A 25,275-nucleotide genomic window follows, 5' to 3' on the forward strand; every position below is an offset into this window, starting at 1 on the left:
GGTGGGGGTGGGCCATGCACTATGGAGTCCCGGGCTTCAGCTGCCCCAATCCCTTCACCATGCTTCATGGCAGGACTGCCCCTGTGCCCAGCAACCCTAAGACAGAGAAATAGTGACCTTTAAATTGCTGTGAGGATACCCGTATACCCAAAGTAGGAATCCAGCACTCTATCCAGCCTGTGATACAGGATTTGGCCCCCGTTAGCACTGCTTTGGGGACGTGGGTGGCGCTGTGGGTTAAACCAGTGTTTCCCAACCTTTTTTGGGCAAAGGCACACTTGTTTGATGAAAAAAATATCGAGGCACACCACCATTACAGCCCCGTGACGTCAGCGCGCAGCGTCACTTGAGCTCCTTCTCCTGCTCGTTCAGGGCCGCAGTGGCGTAGCGTGGGTTGTCAGCACCCGGGGCAATGCAAGTAATTTGCGCCCCCTAACCCGTGGATTTGCACCCCCTAACACTAACCCCCAGATGTTGCGCCCGGTGTGGCCGGCCCCCCCTGCACCCCCCACGCTAGGCCACTGATCCATAGCTAAAAGCAGAAGTCGACAAATGTGTCCTGCTTTTTGCTCTTCAAAATATGGCAACCCGAAGACCCCCAGGGACCGTCCAACCAGCCTAGGAAGTGTGCTCTGGTCGCGGGGGAGGAGACACGAGGCATTGCCACCCACACCTGGAATTGAGGAGGAGCTGGAAAGGTCCTTTGGTTTCACACCCAGGACCCATTTTTTCTCTCTTCTTTTGAGAAAGGGGTGGGAAACGGGATTTGGAGGGCGCATGTGTGCGCGTAGCTGAGCTCCAGTTGCTCTGGGCATTTCTGGACGGCGCCGGTAGCGTCTCTCCTAACCCCTCCCCACCCCGGTCTCCACCCCCCCCAAAGGCTTCCCCCTACCTGGCCAAAGTTCCACCCGAAGCTGGAGATGCGGTTCGCGCTGCCCACGAAGACGACGCCGAACTCGGAGAGGACGTATTCTTTGCGCTCAGCGCAGCGGCGCAGCTAGCCGCTCAGGGGCCCGGGCGGCGCGCGTGTCCTGCAGCCAGGGGCGAGTGCCATGGGGGCGAGCCATGGCAGGGCGCGCTGCGTGGAGCCTCGCTGCAGCCTCCCCCTCAGCTGTAGGGAGGCTGAGGCGGTGGGCAGAGGCCAGAGCGGAGCTTGCGGGCAGTTCGCCCGCAGACGCATGGCTCAGGCACGCTGCAGGCGCCGAGGTGTGGCGCCCAGTGCCCCCCGCCTCGCCTAGCTACCAGTGGCATAGGAAGGGGTCTGCAGTGGGTGCGGGGCTGAAAGGACATGCAAGGCCCCATGCTGCTGCCCGGACATGCCGGCCTCCTCCTCGTCCGCTGTCTCGCGCTCCTCCCTTTTGCGCGCGCTGCCCCGCCGCCGCCCCATTGGCCGGGTCCTGTCAGCTGATCCTGTGTTATTTCCTGTGTGTGGGGGAGAATGGAGAGAGAAACCTCGGCACCGCCACCGCGGAGCCGCCCCCGGCTCGACGCGGATCCTCGCCGCCGCCGCCCCGCCTCTCGCCCGCCTCCCTCCCACGGCACACCAGGCAAGGCTCCGCGGCACACTAGTGTGCCGCGGAACACCGGTTGGGAAACACTGGGTTAAACCACAGAGCCTAGGGCTTGCCGATCAGAAGGTTGCGGTTCGAATCCCCCCGACAGGGTGAGCTCCCGTTGCTCGGTCCCTGCTCCTGCCAACCTAGCAGTTCGAAAGCACGTCAAAGTGCAAGTAGATAAATAGGTACTGCTCCGGCGGGAAGGTAAACGGTGTTTCCATGCGCTGCTCTGGTTCGCCAGAAGTAGCTTAGTCATGCTGGCTACATGACCCAGAAGCTGTACGCCAGCTCCCTCGGCCAGTAAAGGGAGATGAGCGCCACAACCCCGGAGTCGGTCACGACTGGACCTAATGATCAGGGGTCCCTTTACCTTTATCTTTACTAGCACTGCTTGGAGTCTGTGCCACTACAAACCATTATCAGGAATGCTTTGTTTGAAAGTTACTTCAGTCTGAACAGGCACATTTCCCGGCTATAAAACTTCGCTCTCCTCTGCCTTTGTTTACACTAGTGAATAGTTCTGACCTTAATAATGACATTTGTTTGAGAATCCCAAGGTCAATGGAAGGAATCATGCTTTAGCTCAGCTAAATCCTTTGCTCTCCATGTTTAATCCATGTGTACAGTTAGTCTGAAGCTAATTAACTTTGCTAAAGCAAAGTTACTTTTTAAAAAATAATGATTTAAACTGCAGGAAGTCTATCAGATTGCCCTGGCATGCAGGCACTACCAATGTTATTGTTTTCTTAGAAAAAACATATATGAGAGAGAATTTCTCTTCTTTTTAAAAAAAGTTATACAGATAATTCACGAGTAGATACGACAAGGTGGGCAACTTACCCTGAATGAGGAAGGAAATCAGAGGCACGACCCTGAGTTTGCTCTGGTGTGCTGCGGTCAAAGTTACTAAATATGGAGAACGGACAGAGATACTTGAGCTAAAAATAGAATGAGTCACCATGACCGGAATGCAACATCCCAGAGGCTCCAAGGATCGTCCTGCATGTCTGTGGTGACATCTTCCGTACACTGAATGGGATTGAATTTGGAAATCAAACGTTGTCTTCCTGCCACTTCTCCATGCTACTTAACTCTTTGCTGTCACTGGTCAGAAGGTAGCATTGATGTCGACAGGATACTACTTTAGAACTCACTCTGCAACCATTCATTTAGCTGGGATCAAATGCATTTGATTCCTCCTTTACCAAAACTGCCTCTTTCAGCAGCCTTTTCATCTAGCTGAATCAAAGGAAGAGATAGGTTGGCAAAGTCGACGATCTCGGGGTGAGGAATCAATCTGCTCAGGATCCAGTACCATTTAGCTCTGGGCCTCCACAACTGTCTCCATCTGCACCTATTTCACCCATTTGAAGCGAAGGGGGGCGGTTACAGGCAGCAAGGCTTCCTCCATTAGCCTGGCTAGGACCTGCTGCTATTTGGCACCTGCCCTCCTGGAAATTTTATTTCTATATTTCTTTGTTTATTTGTATACCGCTTTTTGTTATATACTGAATACAAAGTGGTTTCTGATACACCACGTGAAAGACCAGATCATTAAAATGCATAGAATCCAGTAATTAACAGTTTGACAGTGATAATAAAATTAATACTGAGGTACAGAACAGCCCCCACACAAAAAATAAGAATAATACCTCATCCGTAGCCAAGACAACCAAATTTGCTTCTTCTCTTGAGACCGGCCGTATCACTGGTTGGATTTAATGATTGCTGTGTTTTTGCTTCCAGAGAGGGGCACATGTGGAGTTTCCTGCCTTGGGTGCCAAAATATCTTGGCTAGCCTTAGGTACTATGTACCTTCAGCCTTGACTCGCAGGAGGCGATGTCTCGGGATAGCACATATGTCATCAATTAGAATCCATTATTTTAACTGTGAAGTGCCTTGAGCTCATCAGCAGAAAGAAGGTACAGTGGTACCTCGGGTTACAGACACTTCAGGTTACATACGCTTCAGGTTACAGACTCCACTAACCCAGAAATAGTACCTCGGGTTAAGAACTTTGCTTCAGGATGAGAACAGAAATCGTGCTCCGGTGGTGCAGCGGCAGCAGGAGGCCCCATTAGCTAAAGTGGTGCTTCAGGTTAAGAACAGTTTCAGGTTAAGAACGGATCTCTGGAACGAATTAAGTTCTTAACCCGAGGTACCACTGCACATAAAACATGGCAAATAAATACAGTGGTACCTCGGGTTAAGAACTTAACATCCTTCTTTTCTTCCCTTCCTCCCCTCCTCTTCCTTTAGTAAAGTCCGTCCTTGCACTTTCCTCACTCTCCTTCCATCCTTGTCTGCCATCCCTCTCCTCCATATCCTCCCCGATGAGATATGCCTTTAAAGCTTCCAGATGTTGTGTTTTATCCAGCAGCTGTGGTGTACTTAATGGTGTGGGCCTCATGCGCCCCAACTCCTGTCTGGAATGTCTTGTTGGCCGGGCTGTGGTGTCACATGGAAGCAGCCCACACCAGATGTGCTCCCTTCCTCACCGTCCCTGATTCAAACTTTGGCTCTTTCATTGACATTTTATTTTGGACATTTGTCTGACCCAGCAAAGCAATTCCAATGTGGAATTCATGACCTCAAGACATAGTGATGGCCATTATCTTCTACAGCTGTGGAAAAGGATCAGACAAAATCACTGAGGACATTAGCCATGATAGGTAAACTAGGCTCTGCAAGGGCAGTATAACTCCACAAAGTAGATACTTGAGGACAAGGATGACAGGAAGGCCATCCAATTCGTGTGAATGCCAAGAAGGAACAGGAACAGGAAACCTGTGCCCCTCCAGAGGCTGTTGGACTCCAACTCCCATCAGACTTGATTACTGGCCATGCTGACGGGGGCTGATGGGAGTTGGAGTCCAACAACCTCCAGAGGGTCACTTACTGTCCACCATTAATGTAGTATTACTGGCATGTTGCAGACTACACCTGCTAACAACAGCAGCAACTTTTTGAGGGGGCCCTTCAGCTTTCTGCAGAAAGAAAAGAAATACACACACAAAAAAGCACTGTGACGGAACAAGAATGGGTGACATCATCGTATGGCCGCCTTGCAAAATGCTAATTCCAACTCGAACGCCCAGTGCGTAAGCAGTCAGAAAAGTTGTTTGTGGCTCAAAGGGACTCTCACTGAGGTAAAGGAAACTGCCAGTGTGGAATCTTGGCAACTGGTTAGATAAAAAGGATGGGGAGGAACACTTGTATTTAATGCGAGGCCCAGGAGGTCATCAACAGGAAGCCCAGCAGGAGGTGGAGACATAACATGTTTGATGAAGATAACTAGTGTTTTGAGAAGACACTGATATGAAATGTGTTTATGAGACAGTGATAAGAGAATGGAAAAACCACAGGGAAACTCTTTCCTAAGGCTTGGGCTCTCCTTGACTGGAGGCATTCAAAGCAGCAGCTGGACATCTGTGGTTTCCAGCAACTGGTATCCATAATTATGCTGCCTCTGGACAGTGATGGTAGAACATAACCATCAGGGTTAGTAGCCACTGAGAGCCTTATGTTCAGCAAATCTGTCTAATCCCTACTTTAAAGCCATCCAAGTTGGTGGCCATCCCTACTTTTTGTGGGCATGCATTCCATAGTTCACCTATGCACTTTGTGAAGAAGCACTTTCTTTTGCCTGTCCTGAATCTTAATGAAGATCATAATGAAGAGACGCACACATTTGCATTGAAAATGATCTAGGTGCAGGTATATTGTGGACAGGGTGCAAAATAGTTTGGTGGAGAGATAAGTTTCAAAACTCAGGAATAAACTTACATGATTTTTCTTCTTTAATCCTGTATTCTGAAATGTCAGAAGCCTCCACCAGGGCTGGAAAATGAACTGAGAGAAGCAGATTTTTCAGGTTCTCATCTTTCCGAACTATGAATATCTAACCAGAGAAAAGAGGGTGCGTGAAATTATATCATGCAACAACAACAAAAAGGGGTCATTCAAGTATGACCTGTTCAGCAGTCATTATATCAGAAGTGGGTCAAGATTTATGTACCTTTTATTTAAGAACATAAAAGGTCCCTGCTGGACCAGACCAAAGGTCTAGAGTAGACCAATGTTCTGTTCCCATAGCAGCCAACCAAATGCTTATAGGAAGCCTACAAAAAGGATCTGAGCCCAATAGCCCTCTCTCAACAACTGATATTCAGATACATGCTTTTACTGATCCTGTAGGTAAAATGCCATTCATAGCCTCCACTAATTTCTCTAATCCTCTTTCAAAGCAGTTGGTGGCCATTACTACATCATGCATCAGAAAAATTCACAGTTTAACTATGCACGGTGTGAAGACACTGTCTTGAATCTCCCAGTGCTCAGCTTCATTGTATAACCCCAGGGTCTGGTATTTTGGGAGACTGAGAAAAAAACCCGTATCCGTTTTCTCCACACTATGTGCAATACCATGTTATAAATGGCTGTCAAGTGCAAGTAAAATGCTCTCAGTGTTGTCATCTTTCTTCATAGGGTGTTGCCCCAGCTCATTGATCATGTCGATTACGCTTTTCTGCACCTTTGCCAGCTCTACAATATGCTTTTTTTTTAGAATGGACTCTGATTAGGAATGCTGTTAAGGGATGGGCCTGGGTTTTGGGGGCACTGGGTCCTGGATCGCTTCCCCATTTTCGTCACTGTTAAAACTTAAAAACGAACACACCCTTTACTTTTAGGACACCTCTGCCTGTGAGAGTCAGCCTATGCATCTTAAGTGATAAATTAACACATGCACATTTTATGTATGGGCCTCCCTTGGCTATGATGTCCTTTTCTGAAAACAGGAAACCAGACTATATACAAGGAAACAGGGAAAACTGTGGTCCCCCAGATGTTATTGGACCAGATCTCCCATCACTCCTGACCACTGGCATTCCTGGGTCAGGCTGATGAGAGTCAGAGCCCCACAGCATCTAGAGGGCCACAGGGCCAAAGTATCCCCCATGCTATACACAATACACCAGATAAGGCGCCACCTCTGACTTATATACAGTATTGGCATAATGGTACTAGCTGTCTTATTCTCAGCCTGTTTCCTAATGCCATAGAATCATAGAATTAGTCTTTCTTTCACTGCCTCTCCACACCAGAGTTGATGGTTTCAGTAGGACTCTGCCATATGTCCAGAATTTCTGACTGTCAAGTCCTGGAGCCAAACAACACCAGGCTATTGTTATGTACTGAAGTTCTCACCCTGGGCCAGCAGGGGGATACTGTAGATAGTTTTCACTCAGGTCCACGTCAGTTATTTTAGGCGAGAAACCCTGGGTTGTTGTTGCTACAATGTTGATAGCTGGCTGCCTATAAAAGCAGGCCGGCTGAGCTATTTGCGGTTCGGTTTTCTGTTCCAGCTTACAAAATAAAGAGCTGCTTTGGAGAAATCGCTGTGTCGTCTGCCATGTCTACCCACTATTCAACAGCTATCATTTAAATACATTTCTCTGCTGCTAAAGAAAGGCCACTAGACTATAATCAGAGCACAGGTGGGGGATAAATTTGGATTTGTTTGCATTTTAATGGGAACCTACCTAATCAGCACTTCCTGAAACAATCCACAAATTGAAAGTAGCTGTCCCTCTAAATTCCCACATTTCCAAATTTTGCGGTGCAGTTTTCCAAGAAGAAGAAGAAGAAGAAGAAGTGTGTACAGAATGCATATATTAAGGGAAAGTACAAATAAAAATGAATGTGTTAGTGATAATAACTTGCTGAAATGCATTATAAACTTGCTAAAATGCACTATCCCACAAAACGTCGGATAACAGTCTAAAATAGTGAAATCAGTGGGGAGAGGAAAAAAGCTGCAAAATACACCAAGAAAACAGAATCTTATTTAGGGGCAGGAAATCTGTTGCCCTTCAGATGTTGTTGGATCCCAGATTCCATCACTCCTGTCCATTGGACATACTGGCTGGGGCTGATGGGAGTTGTAGTTCAACAACGTTTGGAGTATAGCACATTGGCTTCCCATGATCTAAGTCTGCATGTCATCTCCCTCAAGAACCACAAAACAGTATTCTTCAGAGAAAGTGTAGACATACCCCTACGGGCTCCTTGCAGAGTATTTGGACAGCTTTTTCCTGGCTGATGCTCAACTGAAGCCAAACCGGGCATGTCTTGATGAGCTTCTCAAGGACGCTGATGCCTGGTGGGGGACAGCAATGTCTTGGGGTAATTGGCTTGCCCAGATGGTTCTCATCTTCCACTTCTTCACTGGTGTCTGTGACAAGTCTGCAAGAAGACACAAGCAAATCCCCTGTGAGGCGGCTGCAGCAACTTGACTGGGACAGAGAAGTGTGAATTGAAAGACCCTCAGAAAACACAGGGCAGAGCAGTTTATGTCAGATCCAACTAACCTGCTTCCCTTGATTACTGCACTGAATGTGTTGGGAATCCTAAGAAGTTTGTGCTGCCATTCCTTGCCCTACAAGGAGCCATCTCATCTATTAGGGTTTCTAGCATTTGATTTCCCTACTGCTATGGCTACAAAAGAAGTTCCAGTAAATGCAACATGAAATGTCAAACAAGAACTAGTAACTCTTTTCCTTTATTATATGTAATATCAGCCTTGTTTGTAATACATCTTGTTTGTAAAACATCTGAAAGCAGACCTGTTTAGGAAAGCTTTTAATGTTTAATAGACTATTGTATTTTAATATTCTGTTGGAAGCTGCCCACAGTGACTGAGGAAACCCAGCCAAGTGGGCGGGGTATAAATAATAAATAATAATAATAGTTATTATTATTATTCTGTTTGGTTAACGTTACAGATGTTCCTAATACCAATTTAGGAAGCTTGATTATATATGTATCTATGTTTGTTTACTGTTTATATAACTGCATTAATATCGGATAAGATTCAGTATTATTCAACAGGAATTAAATATAATAGTTAAAGAATAACTGTCATATAATTAAATAACAATTAAATATATGATGGACTTTAATTATGGAAAAGCTGCAGAATACCTTCACCCAGACAGGTGAACATCAATCAGACCTCTATTTTATCATATTGAATTCCATTGGCTGAACTTTATTTTGCGCATGTACACACATGCACAAAACACATACATTTCAGCAATTTACTCTTCCACAAACAAAGCAATATTCTGAGAAGATGTCTCACTTTTAGAACACAGAGGGCAGGTTACAGCAGGCCAGGACTTAACCAATCTATTACTGAGTCCCTATAGAGGCTCTACGAAAATATCATTAACACTTTTAAAAATAAACATTCAGACTGTTTTCTGCCTACATTTAGATTTATTCACAGATGTGAGGAGCAGGTGGAACAGAATTTGTGAAGAGTAACATTATAAGCTCCACCTCTGCATTGTTATTGCAAGAGAAATTGCGTGATGGCTCATGCAAGCGCAGAACAGTAGAGCTCTGAGGCTTCGTCTACTTTTTTTTGTAGGAGGGAAGGTTTTTTTTAAACAAACAAACAAGAAAAGCAGTGGGGTGAGAGGGGTGCTTGCCTGTTCCTCAGCTGCAAGCTCACATTTCAAACCCTGCAGGATGAAATTTGCAGTGGAGAAATGCTGGACAAGGCAAAGGGTGAACAACCTCCTCCATCTCTCTCTGCTTTTCCACCCAAAACCCTCATGGTGGCTGGGCTCACAAGGCCCTAATAAGCTTACCAGGACTATATAAACGTGCAGGCTCACAGAGAGGGTTGCTTTTGGCTACAGTTAGCAAGGCAACAGCTTACCCATGAGTCCTGGGTTCGGGTGACATACTAAACCAAACTTTGGCTTAGCTCAGCGTGATGCAGGGGCAAAACAAGGTCCAGAGAGAAGTGGCAAAGAGAGGCAAAGCGGCTGTAAGCTCCTCTCCAGGGGCCCACACATTTGTGTGGTTCCTGGAAGCCATTGTTTACATTTCTGTGTCTGAGAACCAGGCCCATTTGTAGCCAGTCCTACAGTTATTATTAAGTTGTAGTCCAGGGAGTTCTGGTGCTCTGCTGTGTGCTTTCAAGTGGTCCCTAAGATGAAAATAATGGTGGAGGGGAAACTCTGTTAAAGGAAGGGCGATAACTCCATGGCAAGGCACGTGCTTTTCATGCTAAAGTTCCCAGGTTTAATTCCCAGCATCTCCTGGGAGGTTGGGGGAAAGTTCCTGCCTAAGATACTTCGGACCCTCTCCCAGTCAATGAAGACAGTATTCAGCCAGATCAGCCTGTGATCCAACTTGGTATAATCCAGTTTTGTATGCTGGGATGCTTTCTCCCAAGCAGAACATTAGGATAGTCCTGCTTCCCATGGAGGCCAACTGGCTGGATATGAGAAGAACAAAAGAAGGGCATGAAGATAAGAGCCCTCTGTGGTACTGTTGTGAGGAACTCACTGATAAATTAAACCAGGGAGTTACTAAAGGTTCAAAGGAGGGAGCATGCCAGTCTTGGCTTAGCTCCTTCGATAATGAGTGATGCCACCTGAACTGAAGGACTTAGGGGCAGCCTTCTCATCCCATCCCAAGGTGCTTCAATATTTATTGAGCAGCCATGCTGATTTGTTTGCAGAGAGATCTGATGACGTTGGCTTAATGAATTTTCATCCTGATATGTTTGAGAGGATGTTGTATCAAATTCCATGTGTGGCATCCCATGCTTCCCGGTACATTTCCCCATCACTTTCCCTATTGCAAAAATTCCAGTCCTATGGGGGATCGGGTTCCAATCAATAGACCAGGGTTTCCTAAACTTGGGTCTCTAGCTGACTACAATTCCCACCATCCCTGACCATTGGTCCCACTAGCTAGGGATGATGGGAGTTGTAGTCCAAAAACAGCTAGAGACTCAAGCTTGGGAAACAGTACAATAGACAAAAGTGCAAATGTAAAGTTATAGGACATGAAGCAAAAACTGGAGCGAAAAACCACAATATATTATTTGGAATCATTTTTATTGTTAATTATTTAGGATCAGAGTGGTGACTGAGAACAGTTATTGAATTAATTCAGAGTATTCATAGGGAGGATAATTTTTATAATGATGCGGTTGCATTTCAAGGTAAGAGGATTAGGGATTTGAATGTGCATTTTAATTTTGTACAACCCTAATAGATTTAGAAGAGAAATACAATTGTACTCAGAGACGTTTTCCCAATTATAGATGGGGGGAGGGGGAGAAAAGAAACAAGGTCACTTTTTTAAAGCAAAGGTAGTTACACTGATCCATAAGGGAAGAAACAATGTCTACAGGTATCTAATTTTATTTATTTAACAAAATGTATATACCACTTGATTGTAAATAGAACTTCTAAACGGGGTATAAAAAATAAAATAACTATTAAAACAGTCAACAAAAAAAGTTTAAAACAGGTATTTTTTAAAAAGCAAAATATAATTTAAATCAACAAATGAGAACACATATCAGCTTCTAAATATCTGGACAGGCCTGCTTAAACAAAAATGGTTTTAGCAGGGGCCAAAAAACGTACAGCGAAGCTGCCTGCCTGCCAAACTTCAGGGAATCCTATCCCTCCCACGGTGGCAGCCAAGAAGCAGATAAACAAGAAAAGTTCTTACCAAGTAGTTTATTCAATATTCACAGAGAGAGATGAAGGAATGCAGTCTCTCTTAGATAATGGTGTTGCTCCAAGTAAAGTCCCATCCCCTCCATCTCTCCTATTCTACGTCATCCCTGCGCCGGCTGACCTGTGTTTTCTGCCTCTGAGCTTTCTGTTCTACTACTCTCAAGGCACACCTCATCCTGTGAGGGGGTCAGGAATGCTTTCAAGAGACACTGAGTCTGTTAGCTATCTCTCCCCTGGTGCTTCTTCTTCCTGCTGCTCTCTCAATATTTCCCAGCTTCTCCACTCTGCAGCCTCTGAACTATGACCTTCTGCAAACCACTGATCTAAATCTATACTGTCCTCCTCTTCTCAGGAAGGTTCAGGAAGGAGGGGCAGCATTCCTCCTCAGTCCAGTCCCTGACACTGGCTAATGTCAATGGGCAAGGAGTTCCGAAGTGTGTGTGCTGGCACACTGGGTCACTCTGGGCCAAACCATAAGCCACAAAAAGCCTGGCAAGCTTTTGAACTCTTCAGCAGATAAGATGTTGCACAAAGCAAGGTGTGGTGGGGAAAAATAAAACCAAAATAGGTAATAAAAGAAAGAGGTGAGTTCATTATGTGCTACACCTGAGCTGGAAACGCCAGGGATTGAACCTGGGACCTTCTGATACAAAAGATTATAATTAACGTATTTATTTTTCGCTCTATAGGACGCACTTTTTCCCCTCCAAAAATGAAGGGGAAATCTGGGTGCGTCCTATGGGGCGAATGCAGGCTTCCGCTGAAGCTTGGAGAGCGAGAGGGGTCGGTGCGCACCGACCCCTCTCACTCTCCAGGCTTCAGGAACACATCCGCAGCCTAGGCAGCCCTGCGGGAGGTCCCGCAGGGCTGTCTACGCTGCGGATATCAGCCTGCTTCCCGGAGCATCAGGCACCCTGAAGCAGAGCACTCCGCCCGCTGGACAGACGTCCGCAGCGTGTTGGAGCCCTGCGGTAGTTCCCCGCAGGGCTCCCCAAGCTGCGGATAGCAGCCTGCCGCCCGGCGCGAAAGGCACCCTGAAGCAGAGCACCCCGCACGCCGGACAGACATCCGCAGCATGTTGGAGCCCTGCTGGAGTTCCCCGCAGGGCTCCCCACGCTGCGGATAGCAGCCTGCCGCCCGGCACGAGGGGCACCCTGAAGCAGAGCGCCCTGCCCGCGGGACAGACATCGGCCAGCCCCACAAGCTCGGGGGACAGCAGGGAGGCGCAGCGCTGCCATCCCGCTGTTCCTCGACCTGGTTCGGTTTCCCCGACCTGGTTTTGGGGGGGGGGAATAAAGGGAATTTTTTTTTCCTTTATTTCCCCCCGGAAAAACTAGGTGTGTCCTATGGGACGGAGCATCCTATGGGACGAAAAATACGGTACTATTACTGTTATTATAATTTATTAGTCTCTAGACACACAAGGCAACCTACAGAATGTAAATGCATAAAGCATGGCATAAACTTAGAAATAGAACAATGCATTACAATAAAAGCCATGGAATAATCTATAAAACAAAGTCGATAAAACTGTAGCAAAATACATACTTCACAGTTGAGTTATGCCCCTTAATAATAAAAAAGTTAATTTAGCAATACAGTACAGGAAGCAGAAGAGGACCATTTGAAAATGGACCAAATATTCCATTTTTGAAAAGCTCTTGAAAAGAGTCCGTTTTTTTAATATATTTATTTTAGGTGTGCACAGCAAAGCTGTTAATCTGGGCTTCCTCCCTTCGCCAATCAATCATTTTTTTAATGTGCCTCTTTAAAAGTTTATTAGAAAAGCCACTCCTTGTGCAAGGGAACAAAAGCCCACAATTGCTGCAAGCGGGAAGACAGTTTTACATCTAACTGATGTCCCCAGTGGATCTCTCCCCCCCCTCCCCGCCCCCCCATCTGCTGAATGTCCAAGTCTTAAGTCATTTTGGTTAATAGAGCCAGTGGAAGCAACATTTGGCTCCAGCAATGCTCTCAGCAGGCAGAACATCGAGAGGCCGGGCTGTGAAAAAGCTTAATCAGCTATTTAATCTGACTCTGTGGCAAACACCACAGGTAGCTGCAGAGTGAAAGGAGAGGAGAAAAATAGGACAGCTTTTGAGCTCCCTTTTTCTCTGCCCTGTCACAGGATTTGTGTTGAGAAGCAGGTCATTTCTATTTTACTCTGTGTGCATCCAATGGCTTATATCTACACTGTGCTTTGAATAGCACCCCAGGCTGACAGCTCCAACCAGCCGGCAGGCAGCACTTTCTCCCTTGATCAAACAGGGGACAATGGGAGGTGGGAGCTCTGTTGGGTTTTTTTATGATTGATTTCTGGGTAACATAGTCCTACAGCCAGGGCCATCTGTGGGGTGGGGATGGGGGAGACCAGCACTACTATACAGGCCTGGTTCCCTATATTCGATCATTTCCTTCCCTGAACTTTCAGCAGCGACTAGCCAAGTCAGAGGCTCCTTTCTTTAAATTACAATGGAAAAACCTATTGCTTTGTGAGAAGGAAAGCCATGCCCAGTGCAAATGCCACCACCTGGTGCTGTGGCCAATGAGTGTGAACAGACTGGAAGGACTGACAAACACTGGGACCACTTCTTGGCTCCCATTGCAGGAATGTTTCCCTGCCCCTGCAGGTGTTGCAAGATCATGTCATGAAATAGTCACTCTCTTGATCTTGCATCCTTCTAAGCATATTAACATTGCAAATTGCAAATATTCTTTCAGCTCCATTGTTTAGGATTCCCTTTCCCTCTTACCCATGTGTGTGTGTGTGTACTAGGACTCAATTTCTTGACTTTAAGAAAGCCGACTTCATAAAACTTAGGGAAGTGCTGGGTGAGATCCCATGGACAGTAATACTAAAAGGAAAGGGAGTTCATGATGGCTGGGAGTTTGTTAAGAGGGAGATAGTAAAAGCACAACTTCAGGCAATACAGTGGTGCCCCGCAAGACGAATGCCTCACAAAACGAAAAACGCGCTAGACGAAAGGGTTTTTCGGTTTTTGCGTCGCTTCGCAAGACAAATTTCCCTATGGGCTTGCTTCGCAAGACGAAAACGTCTTGCGAGTTTGTTCGCTTTTTTCCTAAAGCCGCTTGAAGAGGCGCAGTTGCGACGGACTGTGCTTCGCAAGACGAAAAACATCGTAAGACGAAAAGACTCGCGGAACGAATTAATTTCGGCTTGCAAGGCACCACTGTACCAATGAGACGGAAACATGGAAGGTGCCTAAAGAAGCCAGGGTGGCTATCTAAAGAACTTTTAACTGAGTTAAGATTAAAAAAGGATGTGTACAAAAAATGGAAAAGGGGGGGAAATCACCAAAGAGGAATTCAAACAAATAGCCAGCACGTGTAGACACAAAGTCAGAAAAGCTAAAGCACAGATGTCAGATGTCTTGAGCAGACCATATTCTTGCCCAGGCTTTCCCTAACTTATAATAATGAAACCTGTCTTCATTTATCTAAAATCCCTGAATTCTTATTTTAAAAGCTTTAATATTGTTGCTTTACCGGTTTTATGTTGTTCTTTTCAGGTTAATGATTATATATATATATATATATATGCAGGTTTTGGTGTCCTCGGGTGTCTTCCCGAGGACACCAAAACCTGCATTCCTGTACCCGTGAAAATCTACGAAAGCATATATATATATATATATATATATATATATATATATGCAGGTTTTGGTGTCCTCGGGTGTCTTCCCGTGTAAAAGTTGGGGTGTCTAGGCGACGTTTCGACGAGGTCTCACTCGTCATCTTCAGGCTGGTGCTTTCGGCTTCTTGTTACTGGAACAGAGCAGGATCTCAGTGTTTGAGTTCCTATAAATACTGTTGAGGGGGTGTGGTGTATAGCCTCCAATGTTCTGGGCAGAGAGGAAGTTCCCAGGCTCTCTGCCCAGAACATTGGAGGCTATACACCACACCCCCTCAACAGTATTTATAGGAACTCAAACACTGAGATCCTGCTCTGTTCCAGTAACAAGAAGCCGAAAGCACCAGCCTGAAGATGACGAGTGAGACCTCGTCGAAACGTCGCCTAGACACCCCAACTTTTACACGGGAAGATACCCGAGGACACCAAAACCTGCATTCCTGTACCCGTGAAAATCTACGAAAGCATATATATATATATATATATATATATATATATATATATATATCACACACATACACACATATATCTATATATATATATATAGTGCAGTGCTTAGAAAAAAATCAAAAATATTCAGTGAATTATAAATGCTTTAAAATAAATAAATAAATAACTGGTGTGCCCTGGGACCTATAAATAAATGACTTCCTGACTAGTGTGTCCTCTAAGACTTCTGTGACATAGGTATACATACACAGGCCCCCTTCACATTAATGTTGAACACGCAATATCAGAGTGTGGCCAGTGGATGGGATCTCACCAGTGGAGGCCCATTAGAATAAACGGGGCATTGTCTTACCAGCCTCAATCTGTCCCACCTGCATGTCCCAGTGGTTGGCCCTTCCTCCTTTTGCCCCTGGTAAATCTCAGCAAGGAGGAGGATGGAGGACAAAACCTACCTTTGGGTACCCTGCATCCTGCCCCACCAGTCCTGGTGGGCACCAGACACCATTCAATCACTGTTGAGAATGCCTGTATGTATATTGCTAAGGGTTTAACATTGGAAAATTCCATTGGAGTGAACTAAGCTAGAAAAAGCTCTTCGAGCTTCTAAATGAGCTGATATTAACTGTTGATGTTCTCTGCTAGCTTACACCTGAGTGTTTAACCTTAGAACATGTGACTAAGGTATTCCATTGCAAATCTCCATTTTGAAGGGAGTTGGCTTTGCTTCCGTTACCAGGCACAGTCATAATAGGATTTGTAAATGATGCCTCTCCAGAAGCTGCATAGCCTCAGGCTTGATACAGACTATGGGGGAGACAGAGCTTTGATTTCAGCTCTGATTGTAATTAAGTTATATATTTAAGAAGAAGAACCTATGCTTCAATACACATATGCTTTGTACTTCTTTCTGGATGTATCATTGGTGCTTTTGTACTTGTTTTGAAGAAATTCTGGTTAGAAAAGCTTTGAATCATAATTATGGGTCTGGACAATTTTTATTCCAAAAGGAGTCAGCTTCATACAATTCCTTCGTGCTGCGCAATATTAACATCTAAAATAATCACACACACCCCTCCCCTGCTCACTGAACACATGAGATGGGTTGTCTTGCCTATCTGCCACTTCACACTTCTGCTAGAAATTTGGCCAATTGGAAATTACAGCAGCTGCTTAAGAACAGAGCATAATGGTTGCCTTGGGTGGCTAGACCCCAGCACACCAACAGTCCCACTTGCTACCATCACCACAAATGCTCAAATTTTGGCTACAAGTCTACCTGGAGAACTACCATATTCCCTAGCCACCAAAGAGCCGCTTCCCGGCTATTGATGGGCTAAGCTTATATAGTGTTCTGCAAAGCAGCCTGACTTGAGAAGAGTAACTGGGGATATGGCTTAATTAATGGCACAGTAATTACATCAAAGCACTGTACTTTACGAGACAGCTCAGCTGGAGGCGAGAATAAATGGCATGATAATTTGCCTTTGGGGTCTTGTGGGTATCAGTGCAATTAGTCACGCCACTGCCAAACCATATTTCCTTAGGAATCAGCAGCCAAATTACATGCTGGTTTACAACCTTTTATAACCTTGCTCGATCCAAGAGACTGCTGTGTGCTGTGAACCAGGAAGGATAAGCCCCTCTCCTCCTCCTCCCTAGAACAAAGGAGGGGGTTTTCATTCAGGAGCAGATTAACACACACTTACGCATGGCTGAAATGGCTGAAGGGGTTCCTCAAGCTGGCCTTGCTTATAGAATGATATAATCAAAGGAACCCCTGACTGAGGTTGCTATCCTTGTAAAAAATAACGATAGGGTAGAATTCAGTGCAGGGCTAAGTGGGGTAGGTGAGCACAGAATGAAGTCTGCGATGGGCATGCTTGAGTGACAGCTGTTATCAGTGGGGGGGGGGGGGAAACATTTGGATTGATTCCACCATCCAGTCATACCACTGGTTTTTTCCGCCAGGAAGGAGTTCCTGCTGTTGTAGTTTTGTTGCTTTTTTCTCAAAAGTGGCTCAAAGAGAGACAAACAAACAAAAAGAAAAGCAAGCATAAGGACAAAAGCAAAGCAGATCCAACTCAACCTACCCCACAAAAAAGAAGAGGTCACAAACATACTTTACCCTCCAGATTAAGGTCCGAAGGCCCAAATGATTTAAAATGCTTTTGCCTGGCACATAAAGCAGTTAATAATGGTGCCAGGTGTGCCCCCTGGGGAAACATTCCACAAATGGGGAGCCACCACTGAGGAGGTTTGTTCTTATGCCATCACCCTCTGCACCTCTGTTAGAGGGAGAATATGGAGAAGGACCTCAGATGCCAAACCAGGTTGTTCATACGGGGAGAGGTGATCCTTGAGTGACTGGTAGTCCTGAGATGCACAATACTTTACAGGTCAAAATCAGCAATTTGAATTGAGCCTGGAAACTAATTTGTAGCCAATGCAATTGTGCCAGGGTTGGTGTGATATGTTCAGACCATCTTGTCCTAGTCAGCAAACGCGCCACTAAAATTTGCACCGGCTTTGAACCATCTTCAAAGGCAGCCTTGTGTTTAATGCCAAGGCTGGAGCATCATGTAATTTGTGTTGTGCAGCAGCACCCCTGAAGAACAAAAAGCAGCTTCCAATGAGATCTCGCAATATCCTGTGTGTTCTGTGAGATCTCACGAGACCTGATCGCTAGACCTGTTTTAACGCACTGCAGTACAGTGGTACCTCGGGTTAAGAACTTAATTCGTTCTGGAGGTCTGTTCTTAACCTGAAACTGTTCTTAACCTGAGATACCACTTTAGCTAATGGGGCCTCCCGCTGCCCCCGCACCGCCAGAGCACAATTTCTGTTCTCATCCTGAAGCAAAGTTCTTAACCTTAGGTACTATTTCTGGGTTAGCGGAGTCTGTAACCTGAAGTGTCTGTAACCCGAGGTACCACTGTAATCTAAAGAGCTGAGCTTTGTTGCGCAACCAGGTATTTCTGAGCTCCGTTGGGTCTCTGTATTATTGTTGCTCCAGGTCTTGGCTAGTTTCCTGTTTCCTGATTTGTCCTCCAGACCTGACTATGCTCTTTGGTTCCCACTCCTGGCTTGCCCTTTGGTCCTGCTTGGCTGATTAGTTCTTCTAGCCACTGACTTGTCTCATGATTCTCAGCTTGTGACTCACCTCCGTTCACAGCCAATCCCTAACAGTGGGAAGTGAGGCAACTATGGCTCCTCCTACTCATGCCTTACTACTTATTTCCCCCCTGAGGAATGAGTGGGGTAGTCCCTGAGAATCTTTGCAAAGGAGGTGATATTTGCAAATAAGGTGATATTTATTTTCAGTTCTCTGTTGCCTGTGTCACCACCCTGTTCCCTGTTTCTGCTGGAAACAAAAAGCTCAATGCAGACTGTGAAAAGCCCCTGAAGTACAGAGAGGGGAGGGAAGTGGATTCTTGTCAATACAATTCAAAAGCTACACTCTATAGAGCAGCTTTTGCCAACCAGACGCCATCCAAATCTTTTGAACTACAACTCCCATCAGCTGCAGCATGCTGACAGAGAGAGAAGAGAGAGTTGTGTAAAGAGGTGTTTGGAAAAGAAGAGAAAGTCAAATTTTATTCTATCTTTTGCTGGAATTACTAATGTCACAATATCAAATGGCTGAAATTCTGAAAATGCATCTTGATTTGAAACGGGGATGCTATTATGAGGTCAGCATACCGTGAAGAAAATAATACTTTAGAGGTGAGATTCTGCAGCATCTGTTTAAAGCCAGGCCACGGTTGGTGGCTGTGCAGTGATTGCCAATCTGTGTGCCTCTGAGATGGCAAAAGGCATCAGCTGTCACAAGCAACTCATGTAAGAAAGAGAATGACAGATTAACCTTCAGACTGAAAACGCTGAGTGCCTGGGCAGGCATAATTTAGGGCAGGCTAGTTTGTGCCAAAAGCGCATGTGTCAGAACAATACTTCTGATAGACGTAATACCCTCTCGTGAAGGCTTATTGATCTGAGCAAGAGGTAACACCTCATGGGGCTAAACTTACCGCTCTTTTAGAATTAGGTGGAGACTGCTAGAAATTGCATAGAGTTTTGAAGTAAACACATGGTTGCTAAATGGGCAGGCAAGGAGGGTAGTTTTGCATCAGGAGCCAATACAAAGAGAAGCGGGGGGAGGGGCACATCCATTCTGTAGAATGAATCAGAAGCGACAACATTTTATCTAAGGGCCTCTCTAGACTGGTAGGGTTTTTTTGCGGGGGGGGGGGGATATTCTTCAGCATAATGCAATAAAAGTGCATTAGTGATGGATTTATACTGGACCAGCCACACAACATTTTGCTTTATTAGGCTTCCACAATGTTATTGCACTATTGCCAGCTGGAGAGGCCTAATTGTACTACAGTGCAACCAAATCAGGAGCAACAGAGTTAAGCAAAAGGAAAAACCCAGAACATTTAAAAGGTTGAAAGATTTCTTGGCTTTATTAGGCAGTTGCAGATAAACAACATCAGCTCATGTGTTACAGGATTTCAGCAGGAAGAAATGGCATAATTGTTTGGCACATTTCTTTTTTCATTTATAAAGTGCAAACAGCATTGAAAGCAGGGTAATGTATATTTGCCCTGAGACCAGGAATCATCATTAATGCACAATAAAAAGGACATCCAGAGTGGCCCTCATTTATGCTTGGTACTGTGCATATAGGAAGCTGTCTTATTCCAGGTCAGACTACTGTACTCTGATCTATTCTGCTTGGCAGTAGCTCTCCACTGTCTCAGGTAGAGGGCTTTCTCATGACCTGGTACATCATGGAGATGCCAAGAATCAGATCTGGGACCTTCTGCATACAGTTCATATGTTTTGCTGCTGGGCCTGAAGACAGGCAGTCAGGTCATGTATCTGCAGCAGTAACCAGAGGAAGAATGACAGCTGGGAAGAACATAGAATAAATGCCATGGTGCACCTGTAGCAGCAAAACCAAATGCCTTCGTCTGCCCCAGCTGCAACAAAACATCTCTCTCCTGTGTCAGTCACCACAGTCACAGGAGGTGCTATAACTCTCCAACAGTCTAACTTCACCCCCAAAGGCACACTCTTCCATTATCTCCTGAGACAGGCGGATGCCAACAACGGCTGAGCGATGGTCCTGAATTCACTGGAGGGTTTTTGAAAAAGTACTTTCCATTGTGCATTATTACAAAGGGCTTTTAGTACAGTATGTTGCTTGTCCCTAAGTAGAATGGGATGTGCGACTCGTCCTCCTCCTTCTAACTCAACCTCCACAAACCTGGTGCCTTCCAAATATTTTGTACCACAACTCCCATCAGCCCCAGCCAGCAAAGCTGTTCTGAAGTCTATGAGATGTGTTTCCACCTCCAAGGCCTGAAGCAGATGTAAACATTAAATAAGGGTCCAGGCATCGGGAGAGGGCCACAGGATCACATATTCCACCTTCCACGTACATCTTTCTCTGGTTCCCCTCCAAAACTTGGAGCTAGCACTACTCCCATTGACTTAAAGGAGCTGAAAGCAGAAGTTTCCAAACCCCTGGTCCATGGACCACAGGCTTCATTTAGGTGTTCTGCCTATGGATTTGTGATTGGAGATGGCACATCCATCACATTGAATATGCATGTTGATTTTTATTTTTTTTATTGCTTCTTCTATTTCTTTTGTATTAGATTTTTTTTCTGTTACAATTTGAATTCTAAAGAATTACAATAACTATGGTTGGCACCCGTCTGTCTCGGGAGACAATGCACCTTTGGGGGTGAAGTCAAGCTGTTGGAAGGTTTTAGCTCCTGCTGTGGCTATAGAAACTGATGCGGGAGAGACATGTTTTGTTGCAGCTGGGGCAGATGAGGGCTTCTACAACAGGCAGGAAAAAAATCATTACATGGTCTGCCAAGACCTTCAGCAATTTTCAAATGGTTCATGGTGTGTGTGTGTGTGTGTGTGTGTGTGTGTGTGTGTGTTTGAGAACCACTGGCTTAAGGCATGCTGGGTCATAGAATCATAAGAAAAAGAGTTTGGTTTGATATCCCACTTTATCACTACCCTAAGGAGTCTCAAAGCGACTAACATTCTCCTTTCCCTTCCTCCCCCTCAACAGACACTCTGTGAGTTGAGTGGGGATGAGAGACTTCAGAGAAGTGTGACTAGCCCAAGGTCACCCAGCAGCTGCATGTGGAGGAGCGGAGACGCAAACCCGGTTCCCCAGATTACGAGACTACCGCTCTTAACCACTACACCACACCAGCTCTCATAGAATTGTAGAGTTGGAAGGGACCATGAGGGTCATCTCAGTCCAACCCCCTGCAAAGCAGGGATTTTTTGTTCAACATGGGGCTTGATCCTACGACCCTGGAATTAAGAGTCTCACGCTCTACCAACTGAGCTGTCATGTCACCTATCTGAAGTAATTGCAAACTGCCTCCTCCCTTCCTTTTCATAGCTCTTTGCATTTTTATTTCCAAATCATCATAGGCTGCCTGAAGCAAAGAGAATTCTATATATTTCCACAAACTCTTGTAAAGCATTGCTCACACTGGACGCATGTTTTGGGACAACTGCCTGAGTATTATGCTTTGTGACAATGAGCGATCAGCACTTCATTAAACAGAGATAAATACTGCTTCTCACTAAGTACAGGCAGCATGAGAGAATGAGTAAAGCAGGTGGGTGAGAAGGATCCTCCCAAAAGGGGAAATCCACACATATAAGTTCCTCTCCAGGCAAAGTAGGCGAGTGTCCCACAGGAGAAGTGCATGGAGCAAACTGCAGTTTACCACTTGCAAGGCTCTATAAACTGTACTTGCAGCACATTGCTACTATATGAGCAGTTTCTAGGCAATTTGTATAGCAATGACCCCTCCCCAGGCATCTGTTAAGTCAATGCAATGTGGTGAGCAGTTTCTGTTTTCCTTTAGAGAGGGCTTTGGAAGAGTCATCTCCAAAGAATGTGTCCCTCGCACTCAAGGAAAACAGAAACTGCTCACCACATTGCACTGACTTAACAGATGGGAAATTGTTTGGATTTATTGCCAAACTGGTGGTGCGTTGAGGCTGGGCCAGGTCCCAGATTCTGAGTTAGCGAAATGGGTGTGGTGGTGTGATGCTGCTGAAAACAGCACAATGCTTATCCCAGGAAGAGAGGGCAGTGGTGGCCTTGAGATTGGGCCGTATTTAAGGGAAGAGTACACAGTTAATTCACTGTGACAGGGTCTCCAACACATCAGGTAGCCAGTACTAGCTGCCCAGAGTGGCTGCGGCAACCCAGTCAGATGGGTGGGGTACAAATAAATTATTATTATTATTATTATTATTATTATTATTATTATTATTATTATTTGGCAAGAATATGTTTCAGCACCTTCCTGCCTATGGACCAGAAACTCAAAAATTTGGCTTTTCATCTCCTTTCCTGCTCTGCCGGCAAATACTTCTAATAGCATATGGATGGGCAGACGAGCTCCCAGTTACTCTGAGCTAAAGTGAGAGGCTCTCCCCTGGGTCTATCCCCTTGGCAGATGCCAACTTGGCCAATCCCTAGGTACACCCCTGTTCTTATAAACTGTTATGTCTAGATGACGGCTGGGAAGCCTGAGGTCCCAGGGGCCAAATATCAGCACCGGATTTAGGCCAGTGCAGGCAGTACCTCTGCAAAGGGCACTGAGCTGATGGGGTGCAAAATTGAGAAGCTCCATAACTGAGAAGATCCATTTGTGGGTTACCAAATGTTGACCTAGCGCAGGGCGCAATATTACACAAGATTACCTGCAAATATGACCCTCCAAGCCTTTCTATCTGGCTGTCTGAGCTCACCCTGGATAACACCCCCCCTCTCCAGCCCACCCTCCTCACTGGTCCTGGTTTGGTGCCTGCCTGGAATCTGTCATTGATAATTCTGATAAGGCCTCTTGCCTGTCAGGATCGAGGCAAGTGAGTGTGTGTAGAAACTAGCCAACTGTAAAGGTAAAGGTCCAGTCATGGCTGACTCTGGGGTTGCAGCGCTCATCTCCCTTTACTGGCCGAGGGAGCCGGCGTACATCTTCCGGGTCATGTGGCCAGCAAGACTAAGCCGCTTCTGGCGAACCAAAGCAGCGCACGGAAAGGCCGTTTACCTTCCCGTCGGAGTGGTACCTACTTATCTACTTGTGCTTTGACGTGCTTTCGAACTGCTAGGTGGGCAGGAACTGGGGCCGAGCAACAGGAGCTCACCCTGTCAAGGGGATTCGAACCGCTGACCTTCTGATCGGCAAGTCCTAGACTCTGTGGTTTAACCCACAGCGCCACCCGCGTCCCTCAACCATCTGTACAAAGGTTAAAATTTGCATTAGGGTGTTGTTGTCGTTGACTCACTTTTGTATCTGGCTCCATCCACCATTAGTATATGGCCTTTGGAAGGTTTCCCAGAATGGAATGTGGCCCTCAGGCTTAAGAAGTTTCCTTACCCCTGCATTAGATTATTTTCCCGAGTCCACCTACGACTCATTACTTCCCCGGCTGCGTTTGTCCTGGCAAGCAGGTTGCTCCAGATTCCTGACCGCCCAGATTTTGCCCTATCTCTGCTAAAAGATACACTAAAGCTGCCAATCTGAGCTGAAGATGGTATGACAAAGGGAGCCAGGAGCCTGGTGTGCACACTCATCCCACTATTGTCTTCCCTTACAGATTTTGTAGTTCTTTCGAAACCCAGGGAAGGTCTTTGATCATAGGTGAACATGGGACAAAATAAACCAGGCGGCTGCCACCTTCAGCTCTCTGCAAATGCATCTTATCGACTCAAAGGATGAGTGCAAACACTGAACCAAACATCATTACTTATCATGCCTCCGAATTTAACACAAGGAGCTTGCAGTCTGTACAGAAGCTGGACAAAGGAAGTGTGCTTGCGGCTGTGGCAGCAGTGGCTGATGAATGCTGCAAGCTAGTTACCTAGAATTCAGGCCAGACACTGTGTTTGACCACAACAACTTCCCTTCCTCTTATGTCAGCTATGTAGAAACCACATGCAATGGAAACAAGCTAGCAAAATGTGCTTGCTTTGAAACGCCTTTGTACTTGACTGGCCTGGTTCGCATCTAGCTTGCAACAGAGTGAATCTATTATCTCTCATATTATAAATGGCAATATGTTCCAGACAGAGAAATTCATGGGAGATAAGGTAGTCAGAGGGCGCTATTCATGATGGAGGCAGTGTGCCTCTGAATACCAGTTGCTGCAAATCAGAGGTGGAGAGAGCTGTTGTGCTCAGGTCCAGCTTGTGTGTCTCTGGTTTCATTGGACTGGTCATGTTGTACGGATGCCTGACTATCATCTTCCAAAGCAACTATTCTATTCCGAACATAAAAATGGTAAGCATAATACTGGTGGTTAACAAAAGAGGTTCAAAGACTCTCTCAAGGCAAATCTAAAAAAACACAGACAACTGGGAAACACTGGCCTGCAGGTGCTCCAATTAGAGAACAGCCTTTACCAGTGGTGCCGTGGGCTTTGAAGATGCACGAACTCAGGAGGCAAGGGAGAAACGCATTAAGAGGAAGGCACGCTAGGCAAACCCTCACCGTGATCAACTCCCGCTTGGAAACCTATCTCTCCACTGTGGAAGGTTGTGTGGACCCAGAAATGGCCTCCACAGTCACTTACGGACTCACTTTTGAAACAGCGTTTATGGAAGACAATCTTATTTGACTACGAGTGATCGCCAAAGAAGAAGAAGAAGGTAATTGTGAGAACAAGATGCTGGACTAGACGGGCCTCTGGTTTGTTCCAGCGGGGCTCATTTTACATTATTATGTTGAATTCCCGCACAGAACCTTTGGCTGAACCAAGATTTATTGAACTAGAATCCTTCATCTTAACAGGGATGTAACATGTCGTGGAAACATGGGACACTGCCAACTCTTGCTATGAAGCAGCTAAGTAACTGGCTGGCAGTGGCTTTATAGCCTACCAGGTGATGCCAGGAATCATACCTGGGGCATTCTGCATACAATGTATGCGCTCTACCATTGTGTTACAAACCCATCATTTGAAACCAGGCTTTAGCTGAGAAAGGGGAACCAGTTTTCCATGCTG

The 25,275-nt window shown here is 45.8% G+C and overlaps 1 protein-coding gene across 3 annotated transcripts in view; it reads right to left on the bottom strand.

The window, feature by feature from the left end:
- The window catches only part of RIN3 (Ras and Rab interactor 3), a 70,007-nt gene that overhangs the window by 38,019 nt on the left and 6,713 nt on the right, over nucleotides 1-25,275 (bottom strand). For 2 of the 3 annotated variants that reach the window (XM_081910071.1, XM_081910073.1), the window contains 2 exons: nucleotides 7,614-7,803; nucleotides 5,344-5,458 (listed from right to left, as the gene is read on the bottom strand). In XM_081910071.1, the coding sequence (XP_081766197.1) occupies nucleotides 5,344-5,458; nucleotides 7,614-7,803 (305 nt within the window). Of the gene's footprint in view, nucleotides 1-2,396; nucleotides 2,526-5,343; nucleotides 5,459-7,613; nucleotides 7,804-25,275 lie in introns of those variants that run through there. The other variant, XM_081910072.1, reaches the window with a different exon arrangement.

The sequence above is a fragment of the Podarcis melisellensis genome, assembly GCF_964234715.1.
Source record: "Podarcis melisellensis genome assembly, chromosome: 1".
Lineage (NCBI taxonomy): Eukaryota > Metazoa > Chordata > Lepidosauria > Squamata > Lacertidae > Podarcis > Podarcis melisellensis.